We start from the raw sequence: 14,294 nt of genomic DNA on the forward strand, positions 1-14,294 counted from the left end.
CAAAGGGAGAGGAAGAAGCAGCCCCCAGCTGAGCAGGGAGCCTGATGTGGGGCTTGATCCCAGGGCCCCAGGATCATGACCTGAGCTGAAGGCCGATGCTTAACCACTGAGCAACCCAGGTACCCTAATTTCACATTTTAAATGCAAATACATTTAAATCCAATATACAAAACACAATTCCCAGAAAATTATCAAGACTCAATTGCCAGGAAACTAATTATGTGTAACCTCAACTGAGTAAAGGTTAAGGCTTTGACAATATATTCATTTCCCAAATAATAATTTATTTACCAAGCTGTTATCACTAAGGGCACAAGAAGGAAGAAAATCGTTTTCTTTTCCTATAAACACAGACTTTCATTTTGACAGGTTTAAGAGCAACTCCAAATGAAAATTCATTCAACTAAATAAGTTACTGGCTTGAGAAAAATGAGTATCAATGAAAATAAAGCTATTTAGTCGTTGACTGTTAATAAACTTTTACCGTACCATGTTCCTTATTTCACTTGCCTTATTTTTCATTTGCTAATAATTTAAATAATTCTAAATAATGCAAAAAAAAAAAAAGAGTTTGTTTTGGGGGTCAAAACCAGAATTTGTCCCCAATCCTGATACAAACCCAATGATGCATGTTTACTCAAGTCAACACCATCAGTCATCACCATCATCATCTGAGTGAAAACAGCTATGAACAATAATTTCAAAAAATAACACTATTAGCCTGGCTATTGAGAATAGCACACTAGAACCCTAAAACAGTGCATATCACATCAGAGTAAATGACACATAAGCAACCAAGGGAGGAATGACTGGTACTGGTCTGATATCATTGATTCCTTCATACAGATGAAAACAGGAAACTGAAAAACATGTGCAAAGTTACATTAAAACAAACAAACAAAAACAGAGTGAGGCTTTCAGGGAAAGTAGAAGAAAGATAATCTGGTAATTTCGGAACATCTAAATGTCCACAACATTAATGCTGTTATAAGGAATTCCAGTTTTCTCAGTCACCCAAGTTCAAAGTTTTGTAAAGCAAAGCTTTAGTTGCCTACCACATAAAAAACAAGTCAGACTACTGACTTTGAACTGGGGGGAGGGGGGCTACACCCTTATCTGTGGGACAGCAAACCATTTAGAAGAGAAAATTTACCCACAATGTAAAAAGAAGTTTTTGCTTTCACAAGCTAATGCTCTAAATATTCCTTGCACTAGCCGAAAATCATCCACTGACAATACTGAACAAATGGATCTAAGATTCCAAGTACTGGTAAGAAAAGAGTCAAGAGGAAAATAAAAACAGCGTGGAGAGATATAGTATACTTTCTGGGAACAAACACTTGATCACCATTTATTTTACACATTCACGTAGTTTCTCAGATGCCCTATCTGGCTCGTCTGCCCTCTAGTATCAACTCCATAACACACATGTGTGTACCTTATTTGTGGATGATCTTAAAGCTACTTACTGGGATCCACACATACTAATTTTTATATCCATTTGGTTGGAGACTCTCAAGAAAAAAAAATATCCAGGGAGCAGAAAATCCAGAATCCTTATCCTGGGACTCTCCAAGTCCTATATATTTGGACAATCTCATTCAGCTTCATCTTACTGCTTAGAAAGCTCTTCCCAGAAAGCTGTTGCTGTTTGTCCTTCAAGCCCTGGCTTACTTTAGCATAAAGGAAAGAGAGATTTTTCCTCACCACCAAACTTTATCACATCAAATTATACATTTGATATATTGGGACCTGCCACCCAATCAGGAGCTCAACAAATACCCGTTGAATAAAAGAACAACCCATAACTTGGCAACTCTGTTAAGAGTGCCATTCTAAAAAACCAGGCCGACAAAGAGGGGTATGGTAACTGGAAAAGAAGTATGAAGAAAAGTGCTTTCCAACGACAACAGGTGCCACCATTAGAGCCTGCACGTGGCATTAATTATTCTTCCCATCACCTGGAACAGAAAGCTCAGTAAGTGGAATGTTTTCTTGGTCCTTTCATTTCTGCCTTGTAAATTATCTAGTTTACTTCTCTAATCCCAAAGATTAAAATGCTGGGCTCGAAGTTCCTCTAAGAACAAGAACCATGTCTTACCAATATCTTGTTCTACGAGGCCTACCCATCACTATTTCTTATGTATAACAGGTGATCAATAAGCTTTTATTGAACTGCTAATCTCTGAAGCAGTATGAAGTTTCAAAAAACATTGGATTCTAGTACCAGCCTGGTTACTAACTAGTTGTGTGGCTATGGACAAATCACTTGATTTCTTAGTGCTTAAGGATGAAAATAAAATAATTACAAAATTGCTTTGAAATTCAATGAGACATTATTACCTCGGTTACTGTTCCAAATAAAGCAAAGACCCTAAATAACATAAATACCCAAAGCTCCTGATAAGAACGTCCCCCCAAAACACTGAGCCCATCATGGCCTTAGTCCTTTGTTCAGGTCCTCACATGCCCCTCTTAGTTCTACAGAGTTAAATGTTTCAAATTCAGATCCTAGTAATTTTCTCTAGGTTCACAGCAACTCTCTGGCCTATCACATCATAGTCTCAATGGTCAAGCAGAGGGTCTTTAACACAGCGTCTGGCACACAGGAGATGTTCAAGAAATCTTTTATTGAATGATTAAACAAGAACAATGAGCGTGGGTGCCAGGGGCTGCACTTTAGCTGTGCCTTCAGTTAGGCAGATAACTGGAAACAAAACAAAACAAAACAAACGAGTGTAAGAAAGGAGGGCTGGAACTTTCAGGCTTCTCAATGGTGAAGCCACTGTGCCTATAAAAACACAATGGCCTAATCTAGAGTTCTGACTAGTCAATGAACCTTCTGTACTCCCCAGCAAGGAAAGATTACTTTGTAAGGAAGTGATTTCAAAACTCCTGACTTGCTGGTCCTTATGATAATGAAGGAATTGAGAGGTAAAAATGGAACCATGCAAGGCTCCCAAGAACAATGCAACAACTCGGGTTGTTTGTTTTGGTTCTTCATCACGCCATCCGGAGGTCAGCAAGGAAAAGGGAAAGGTTCTCTGGGTCAGCTCGGTGATCTGCGCCAGCTCTGTGCAGTCACCAACCACGGCTGTGGGGAATTCCAACCCTGTCTGTGCTAGTGAGGGCCTCTCCACTAAAAGAGCAGACATCCTCCTTGTCAGAAGGATTGCTTGTTTTATTTCACTCCTGTGTCACCTTAATACAAAATACACAGTGTTTCTGGTCTCTGAGTACATCATACAAATTATAACTTTCTTACGAGGGATTCAAGGTTCCTCATAAGAAAACCCTTACTAAAAGTGATTAATCCACTAAATACTCCTAAGAGATGGTTTATCGGTTCTAAAGGAGGTTTGCTAAAAATGATCCAGATTCCCTCAATCTTTCATGTCCCTGATCCCCAGATTTTCCCAATCAGAAACTAAAAAGCAGCAGTGTACAACGAGTAGGACGCTCAGAGCTGAGAAAGCAGAACCCTCTCACTACCTCAGAGAGGACACAGCACCCAGAGAGGTGAAATGGCTTTCCTCTTGACAATAAGGCTGGTAGATGGAACTCACTTCTAATTCATCCCTAGGTATCCTTTCCTCTAAACACTGAGGGAGGTGGTGGTTGAAGGTGTGGGGTGGGAGGAATCAGACCCTTCTGATTCTTCTGTTCAACAGTGTCAAAAAAAAAAAAAAAAAAAAAAAGGCTGACATGGGGGGGGGGGGTTTTTTGGTTTTTGTTTTTCCTATGTTAAGTGCTATGGCCTGAATCTCTACTAAAAGTAACAGAAATAAACAGGGAAGGCCATCACTGCTGTTTAGACCTTTGTGTTGTCTTGAGCAAATCACTGGAGCAAATTATTGTTCCATAAGCAGATTAGTCCACTTTCTATCCACAAAGCTATCTCACTCATAGTGGATAAATATTCTAAGATAAGCAAAAAACCCGCAGACTGAAATCAAATTACATATGCTGTATACCCAACTAATTGGTCATTAGACTATTTTGTGCCAGTAAATCAGGTTCCCTGACTACAAAGTGGCTTTCCAAAGGCTTTATCCATCCACCTAAGTATGGTAACACAGAGCTATTTTTTGTTGAGTTCTGATTAGTTTTATTACTATTGTTAATTGAGAAATGTTATCTTCATTTCCTCAAACTCTTTCAGCATGGTTATTTTTCCTAACTTAGAGATTTTCCCAATCTCCAATTATTTCATAAGTTACAGTCTCCACTCCATTCATTCTCTGGTTAAGTATTATGTTTATTATTTCAAGGTTCATGTTTATTATTTCAATTAAACTAAACAGTGACAGATGTGCATGAAGGCTGTGTGCATGTGCATGCACATTTTAAAAAGGTAACATAACCCTGAAGCATGGAGAAATTTTAAGCCTGAAAAATGATTTGCCCAAATGAGATCCAGTGAGAAAGCTATATATCAACAGAAGTCATCTTAACCTCCCTCACCACCATCAAATACTGTTGAGGTTTACTGCAGGCTAAAACATCAGGGGGCTATTTTGAAGCCTGAGCTGCAGGCACAGGCAGTAACAACAATGACCAAATCTAAATTGAATTACCAATAAGAAGGCCATAGGGAAAGGGCAAGATATAGTGGATTAAAAAAAGTGGTTAGAAGGGCAGATTAGATTGTCGGTTCTCTTAATATTTAATATAACCATTCCCTGTGATCAAGGAGAAAAATTAATATTGAAAACTTTGGGACTTTACTAACAGAGCTGAGATAGAGGTTACTCACTGAGAACAAGAGTCCTCTGTTATTATGTCTAAATGACTCAGTATTACTATGAGAACTTTAAAAACAAGTAGTCAAAGTTCCAGAAAGAAGGTAATACCTGACTCAACTATGGAGTGGGCTTAAAAATAAAAATTAAGGGGCCAAAAACTAAAGACAACAAGATTTAGAATTTAAATATTAAAACATCCTAGTTTTCTGCAAATCCTTTCAATCTGCTACAGAAATGGGAAATTTGAAGGATTTCCTCTCTAGAAAAAATATGGCTTCCCAGAGTGGATTACCACTTAGTTTTTCTTTATTCAATTGTTAATGTTTTAAGTAAAATTCATAGGACACTTAGAAATAAAAAAGTGTCTTATTTAGACACATTTGCCAAAGCAAATATAAATAAAAATTTAGACAAGATTGTATTTTAGTTTATTAAGAGTTGAATAACTTTTCCCCCAAATCTCATACATTACATTCTACACCTATATTTCTTGCTCAATTGAGTATTTTTTAGAGACTTGGTCTTTCATACTCCAGTAAAGTAGAAGAAATTATTTTTTCATTATTATAATTCAATTGTTCATAAGAAGTCTTCTACTGAATTTAAATTGTAGTAGCTGTAACTAACTGATGAAATTTTAAATACATATTTAAATTTCTTCTGTCTACCATCATGGTTGACGTCCATGAGTTAGCACTAGCATTTTATGACAAAAATTGCTAAATGTCAGCAGTTCATTTTTTCAGGCCAATAATTTTAAATGACTGTGATTATTGCAATAAATAGTTGTAGGTTAAGCCAAATTTCAATAAGCAGAACAATTCAAATATATGCAGAATAAGACAACATTAAGTATTCATGAACCTCCCTTCTACATTTAGAATTGCAGTCAACAATTTAGTCCCCTTATAGTTAAGATTAATTCGTGGCTGTACAAATGAAAGCTAGAGTCCCTGGCCTAACACCCTAGTTTAAGATTATATTCACTTTCACTGAAGAACAACTTAAAATACTAAGGTCATAAAGGGTAAACAAGCAAATATAAATTTCATCAGGAACTTGAGTTTAGAGTTATGACTTGAATGCACGTAACCATTCCAATCGAATGCTTAGGCACGTACTTCTGTGTTTTGAAGAGAATATGCATGTTCAATTCTAAATAGAAAGCACCATATAAAAAAATCATATTTTAGAAAATTAACTCAACCTATTGTTTATGTGTGTGTGTATGTGTGCAAGTGTCACTTTCAAAAAATTCCCAGAAAAAATAGCATCTCCCATTCCTATTTATCCTTAGATGATTGTTTAATGGCGAAGTCAGTTTACATTCGAAGACATTTTGAATAATCTTATTAAAAACCAATTTAAACAATGTGGCTAATGTTTAACTCTTCAGTTATTCATCCATTAATCTCTTTAAGTGCTTCCTTCCCTAACACAGCTGTAGTTCAAGAGGTGGCCAGCAGTTGGCCTCCATTTCAGTGGATTTTCATGAAAGCCCAGATTTCTTTCTGCAAACTTTTTAAAAGTTGTATGAAAAATAACTTTTTCATAACTTAAGAGCTTATAAAAAACTTTCAAAAGGATCCAAAAGAAACACATTTTCTTTTAAAAATAAAAACCAAACAAAAGGAAGCCACACACATTGTTAAGATGTTCTCTGCAAAATATTCTGTTCAGCAGATCTGAAGTGTCTCCAAAGGGACCAAGAACCATTTGGTTTGGAAGCAACAGTTGAGAACTCATAGCAGGTTGGTTAAAAGCCAAGAGTGACAACCATGAGATTTTTAAAGCAGATTAGGAGCGGCTGAGATACCAGGCACTGGGCCTTGCCTAGTCTCTCTGTTCCATTTACTTGGAATGCCTTCAACTGTACCATTCAACCACCCAGTATAGCTGTTCAAAAGCCTCTGTCCTTGGTCCTCTGCTCTCTTCTCCTTTTACACTGTCCCTTAAAGACTGCAATCCTACTAACTACAATGGTTATGATGACAACTCCTAAACCAAATCTCTGTTTCTGTTATATCTCCCAAACTTAATCCCCTATCTCCAAGTTCTGATTTACGTATTTACACCAGGATATGCCATCATCATCTCACACACAACACATACGAAACAAATTTATTCATCTTTATCTAACTAATAATTCTCTCTTTCAGTTTCCCTGCCTCTGTTAACATCAATCCCATTGTTCTGATCACCAAGAATTAAACCACAGGAGCAATCGTGGACTCCCTGGTGCCCTCCATCACTCACATTCAGTTGGTTCATGTGGCAGATCGCATTTTTCAAAGACAGCCACCACAGTATCTTCCATCCCACATGTATTTCTATAGCATGATCTTGCCACTTCACCATCAAACACATAATGGAGTCTAATTCCTCTCTCCTTGAATCTGGACTAGCCTTAAGACTCACTTATAACCAGAAGAATGTGACTGAAGCAATGCTATGAGAATTTGGAGGCTGGGTCGGAAAAGATTATAAAGAAGGAAGGAAAGAAAGAAGGAAGGAAGGAAAAGAGGGAGGGAGGGAGGAAGGAAGGAGAAAGAAAAGACCAGGAAGCTCCTGCCTGGTTCTCTCCGAACTCTTTGTTAGTCCATCTATGCATGAATGTCAACTACCTTAAGATGGCATGCTGAGGCAACATGTAGTCCCAACCTGGCCGAATCTTCCAGCTATCCCACCAAGTTTCCGTAATATGAATAAAGCCATCCTGGATCCTCTTGACCAGTTCATCTGCCAGCTCAATGCCACCAACTGTACTTAGTAAATACACTGAGAAGAATCACCCAGCTGAGCCTTGCCCTAATTCTCGACACATAAAATATTGAAATATATTATATAAATATAATAAATTCCACAGCTTCCTTCTAAGCATTTAATATGTTGTAAGTGGAGTTGTTACTATGTGGGGCTGAATGTTAACTGACATGCCGCTTCTTTCCCTCCATTCCCAGGACCATCATCATCATCAGAAGCACTCATCACCTTAGATCTAGATCATTATAACTGGTTCTAGACCCTCCTCACTGTAATCTGCCATCAAAATCTATCTAACCTAGGGGCACCTGGATGGCTCAGTTCGTTAGGCAGCTGCCTTTGGCTCGGGTCTTGATCCCAGGGTCCTGAGATTAAGTCCCGCATCAGGCTCTCTGCTCAGCGGAGAGCCTGCTTCTCCTCCTTCCTCTGTCTACCACGCTGCCTGCTTGTGTTCTCTCTCTGTTTCAAACAAATAAATAAAATCTTAAAAAAAAAAAAAAAGAATCTATCTAACCTAATACTTCTAACCCGAAAACTACTTTTGCATACCAACACTACAGTCAACACCAATCTCATTGATGTTTTCCATTTATAGAAAGCTTCATAATGCAAACTTGATTATACAACAGCCAGAGATCTGTCAATAGGGCAAATATTCTTTTCCTTACTTTAGGGATGAAGAGATCAGAGCTAAGGAGATTAACTTTTGTACAATCTCACTGCCAATAAATGGAGTGGATATAAACAGAACTAAGAGGCTATATCAAAGTTCACTGCTATTTCTCTGTTCTACAATGCATCCTATCATTTATTTCAGATCAAAAAAGTTCAACGTCTTTCTCGATCCCCAGTATAGCAAACCTACTTTCTAAATATCCTTAATTTGGTCTCAATCTATCCAGTTGTTTGGTATTGCCTACTAACACCACCACCATCACCCACCATCACCACCACCACTACTACAATAAGGATGACTTTTACTCACCTAATAATATGCCATGCTGATTCTAGCCTCTGAACACCTGCTCACAAAGTTGCCTCCTTTCTCCTGCTATCTACTTAAACCTTGCTCGTGCATTAGCATAAATGCCACCTCCTCTCCATTAAGTCCTACCAGCCTATCTCTGTTTCTTTCCCTCTGGTATTCTTACAGAATTTGTAAATTTCACCCAAAATTTGACAATTACATGGGATTGTTTATCTTGCTCAAGTGTGTTGGTCTCACTTTCCAGGCTGGTATTCAACTAACACACAACCATATGTACAGCAATGTTGAGTGCTTACAGCCAGTGTCTGTTCTGACCAGTCAGTACTCACGACATACCATCTGTTAAATATTTTGAATTTCATCCCTGCTTATTTCCTACACTAAACAATAAGCTCTTTAAGAACAGGATCCTTGTCTTATAAAGAAGTATTATGCCCTCCAAACTAAACACAGTGCTAAGCACACAACCAGTGTTCAATGTATATTTGATAACCGATTTGAAGAGAGAAAAGTATGTTCTATTATGAGAACAAAATATACCTAAGTCATGTCTACACTGGAAAGAGAGAGTTGAAAAGATAATAAAATATTTTCAAGATCAGCATTTTAATGTCAGGGACATTTTATAATGTATCATTTAAAGATATTCTGTGCAGCCCATAACAGCAAAATGTTCTATAAATGTTTTGACCAGGAGTGTGAAAAAAATGTTTCAAAAATATTCAAGGAGTAGATGTCTTACCAGCCCAAAATAAAATGTTTGCTGAGGCTACAAGATTGGCAGAACTCTGCTTCATTTCAAAAAGTTTCCAGGCAATGGAAATGTTTTCCTGGAAAATACTACCTTTTATTTAGAGAACACTTGCCACGAACACTTAGTCATTAAGTAATTTAAGGTTTCCTTACAAGCTCTTCGGAGGAAATCTATTATATGAATGAATGAAATTATCAGCACCTATAATGTCAAAAAAATACATTTGGCTAAATATATGAAATCTACCCAAGTATTTTTCCAGGTAAGGGGGAAAAATCTTTGATACTTTTGGTCTATTTATTGTTCTTTTAAAATTTTCTATAAGATAAAATTATGAAGAAAAACACAAAATCCTTAAGTGTTTCTCTGTCTGTAATATACACAAATCAAAAAAAACTGAAGTCTTATTTTATTCCAAATGCCAAGTAATTTTCAAACAGACAAAACAGTCATTTCATTCAATGAAAAGAAATGGTAACTTCAAAGCTATTTTTAGCAAAATCTTTGAGTTTGCTTCAAATCACCTTTCAATGGAGAAAAACTTGGTCTGGACATTCCACTCAACCATCGGCAGTAAATCATACAATGAAACCTAAGAAAACAATTTCTTCCAAGAGTTTGAAGCCAACTAAATCTTATTCTTTTAAACATCAAAAGACACAAGTAAATTTTACTTCGAGCACATGATTTGTACACTTAAGTCTTTTAAAAATGTACACAAAAGGATATTTGTTTTGTTTACCTGTTTAGTATTTCAGTAAGTTTCACAAAGCCAGTGTAAGCCAGTTCAAATGCTCCTCTGTGCCTGGACTGTAAGAGGTGTTGTTTAAAGTAATCTCCGATTTCTTTTACCTTTAAAACAAAATAAAAAATAAATGTGTGATTTATGCTTGCTTACATTTACAGATATATTTATGTCGGTAATACCACTGAGAACTCAGAACTAGGTCTTTATCCATTTAGCACTGACTTTGTGACAGGTAGTATTTTAAGTGTTTTTATAGTATCACATTTAATCCGCACAGTAATTCCATGAAATAAGGACTATTATCATCTCTACTTTTCAATAGGGATGCGGCCCAGAAAGGCCAAGTAACTTATTCAAGGCCACACAGCAAGTAAGTAGCAGAGACAGTGCGTAAACGCAGGCGGTCTGGCTCCATCCAGATGGCGTCTTTAACTGCTACGCTAGAACTGCCTCCCTATGCCAGCTTCACAAACCTCGCTGTGTTCTCTGTTAGCTTGTATCATCAACACCAACAGCAAATCACAAAAGATGAGAACTCTTACACGCCTAGGCCTGGGTGAAATTATTACCTTTTTCTGTTAAAAAAAAAAATCTTTTTTCTACTGTGGTTAAAATATACATAACATAAAATTTACCATTTTTTGAAAAGATTTTATTTATTTATTTGAGAGAGAGAAAGAGTGCGCACAAGCCAAGGAGACAGCAAAGGGAGAGGGAGAAGACCCCCCCACTGAGTGGGGAGGCCGATGTAGGGCTTGATCCCAGAACCCTGGTTTTATGACCTGAGCCAAAGGCAGACACTTAACCATCTAAGCCACCCAGGAGCCCCCCAAATTTACCATTTTTAAGTGTACAGTTCCGTGGCACTCAGTCTATTCATATTGTTGTGCAACCATCAGCAACACCCAGCTACAGAACTTTTTCAGCTTCCCAAACTGAAACCCCAGTCCCTTAAGCAATAACTCCCAATAATTACCATTTAGAGATAAACAATTACTAATGGCAAAGCAAGACTTGTGCAAAGGGAGTCCTGAATATTGAAAATTGACAGGCTTCACTCTGAGTCAGAACCATGGAATTTTCCAGAATGCTACCTAATCATTTTCCTACACGTCGCCTTTCTGCATACAAGTTTAGACAAATAACAAATATGACAATTTATTTTAAAGAAGGCAAGACTAACAATTAGTTGTTGATGAGGTTTTGTAAAGAATTAACTGGTAAACTGGGCTAATTGTACTTTTATACCAGGAAGATTTGGTGGCTATCAACTTTGGAAAATCCATATTTTGTATAAAGCTCAGGACCAAAGCTGTAATTGGCTCTCTTGATCCAAGTCTCCCCAACAGATCACAGTATGGTGGAAGGGCAAGCTGTCCCAAGACAGCTCAGATTTGCTTACCTAAAACACCTTGTACCTCAGCACAGTGACTAGGCTAGTGCTCTGTACCACATGAGAGATAATAAACAGTACAAGGTGTAGTTAAACATTTGACCATGGGCAAGTGTCTCAGTTTCCCCATCCAAAAACTGGGGATAACAATAGTACTTGCCTCAAAGGTTGTATATTAAAATAAGTTAATGAACCTAAAAGTTTAGAACAGGCCATTAACCTATAATCCAATTCAGTTCTGGGTTTCCAAATAGAGGAAAAGTAAAGATGTACTCCATACTAAAAATATATCTGATTATAGAGAGGTAACAAGCAATACATTTAGAGAAATAAGAATCAGATATAAAACAATAAAGAACCAGAAAAGCAGTATATAATAGGATTTTCAAAATTCTAACAGTTTAATAACCCAAGAGTGACAGGTCATGTTCTCCAGCTAAAGTTTTCAGGTAAAGATCTGATGATACTCCTAATTTCTAATATTTTTTAAGAGCCACATACTACTAGCTATCAAAACCACAGTCAGGGTAAGCTTTATCATTTTCTCATCAACACAGTACTTTCAGAGCATATTTTGACCAGGATGATCAAGTCTTTAATCTGAATTTAACCCCCAAGATAGATCTAAAGCTCGATAATCCTACAAAATGGACCAGAAGAAATATNTCAACACAGTACTTTCAGAAGCATATTTTGACCAGGATGATCAAGTCTTTAATCTGAATTTAACCCCCAAGATAGATCTAAAGCTCGATAATCCTACAAAATGGGGACCAGAAGAAACTCCACTTAGCTAACTTGTTATGACCATCATTTCTATCATTTGAGAAATAAAAGAAGATTTCTAAGAATAGTTATTTTAAGACACAGAAAATAAAAACAGCAAGTCATAAAGATGGGGTCTAACTTCCTTAATTTTTCTTTTTCTAAAATGTTACAGATAGTAAAACATACTTCAGGAAAATACAAACGTTAACTGTTACACTCTATGAACATAAAATGGTTCACCATCTAGTTCTTAAGCAAAGATTTGATTTTCAGCTTCCTTTATCCCGTTTAAAGGAACCTAAACCAAAAAGCATATAATAAAATCAAAGATCTCAGAAATGTGACCAGTAGATGGTCTTTTCAAGGGTGGACCTTAATTTTAGGTAATCCTGGCCTCAGGAAACAGAATGAGGTTCTAAGGACACAAGTGAGAAGTAGACAGTTTTCCCTCATTTCATTATGAACATAATCTCCCAACAAATTCACCTAGGTAATACTGTGAATTTTTGCCTCTGAAGAGAATATACAATATCTATTAATCAGACAGTAAATATTTCTTTAGCACCCAGACAAATGCTTAGCAGTTTAGTGTTAGGATAGACAGGGAGGAACAAAACAAGACATCGTCCTCAAGAGGCTTTCGGTTCAGACAAAACCAATATGCTGAATGGTACCCACCATCAGAAGCCTAACAGCTCCAAGAAATGAAAGATCCTCTGCCCTGGAATAAATTACTACAAGAAGCTTCATGTTTAGACCTTGAACTGGATATACTTTGGTGGACCAAAATGGAAGAGGATAACAAACATGGGAAGAGGCTGGTGGCTAGAAGGAATGAATAAACATTTATTAAGGCTCTGCTACTGCCCAGACACTTTACTGGATCTTCCTATACGAATGAACACAAAATATATAAGCGAAGGGTAGCAGACCTGGCTGAATGATCTTAAGGTTTCATACTAGAAAATAGTGGAAGATAGGGTTGCAAGTTGGACATGGACTCCATTACCAAGGGTAGGAGGAGTCAGCAGGGCAGTGTGGTCTACGAGCAGCTAGACAGGGAAAAGGGCCATGCTGACACCTCCCATTGGATAATCAAACTACAAGCAACAGATCCGACCCAAACAACTTAGACTATTAATGACAACAGTCAGAATCAGAAGTAGAATTTTTTTTAAAGATTTATTTATTTATTTATTTGACAGAGAGACAACCAGTGAGAGAGGGAATACAAGCAGGGGGAGTAGGAGAGGAAGAAGCAGGCTCCCAACGGAGGAGCCTGATGTGGGGCTCGATCCCAGAATGGCGGGATCATGCCCTGAGCCGAAGGCAGACGCTTAACGACTGCGCCACCCAGGCGCCCCAGAAGTAGAATTTATAAATTTATTTTAAAAATGCAAAAGCTGTAAGCTCTGACTCAATTGTCCTTTTATTGGATGCTACTAAGGTCCTATCTAAAGTTCACAAAAACATGGATGATGTCTTCACAAAATATTTTGTTAATGAATAACATATATCTCAAGATTTTTAAAAGGAAATTAAGGTAAAAAGGCAAAAAAAAGGGGGGAGGCACTGATTTCTAGTCTTCAAATTCTTCTAGTCACAATCTTTTTAAATTTAGCAGATCCTGGCTCTAAATTTTCATAAAATCCATTTCTACAGGCCAATTAACATGCTTTCTGGATTTACAGGATATGAATTTCCACAGGGGAAAACAGCTACCTGCCATGTCTTTAGGCATCTGTAATTTACCAGTGGACAAATTAGGGGAGCTAAATGCTCACCTAGAGCCTAAAACCCACAAATGGCAAATTTAAATACATTCTATAAAAATTTTTCCTTTATCTATAGAGAGAAATACAGCTGAAAAATCAAGTCTATCCCTACTCATTATAAAGTAGATAAACCCAAGAGAATTTAAGTATTGGTGGACAGTTTTTACAAAAAGCACATGTGGTGGTTAAGCTGTGATGCTCTGGAGCCGGGAAACCTACTCAGCCACCTTACTACTACTACTACAAGCTAATTAAGCCAGTTCCTTCACCTGTGAAATGGGGCTAAAACTGGAACCTACTTCATAGGATTATTCTGAGAAATAAGTCAGATTACACATATAAGCATTTAGCAGAACACCT

The 14,294-nt window shown here is 37.3% G+C and overlaps 1 protein-coding gene across 6 annotated transcripts in view; it reads right to left on the reverse strand.

Annotated features, from left to right (window-relative positions):
• THADA (THADA armadillo repeat containing) overlaps positions 1-14,294 on the reverse strand; it is a 224,949-nt gene that overhangs the window by 161,686 nt on the left and 48,969 nt on the right. For all 6 annotated transcript variants that reach the window (XM_034659058.1, XM_034659059.1, XM_034659057.1 and 3 more), the window contains exon 22: positions 9,993-10,102. In XM_034659058.1, coding sequence (XP_034514949.1) covers positions 9,993-10,102 — 110 coding nt within the window. The remainder of the gene's footprint in view (positions 1-9,992; positions 10,103-14,294) is intronic.

This window comes from Ailuropoda melanoleuca, chromosome 4, assembly GCF_002007445.2.
Source record: "Ailuropoda melanoleuca isolate Jingjing chromosome 4, ASM200744v2, whole genome shotgun sequence".
Lineage (NCBI taxonomy): Eukaryota > Metazoa > Chordata > Mammalia > Carnivora > Ursidae > Ailuropoda > Ailuropoda melanoleuca.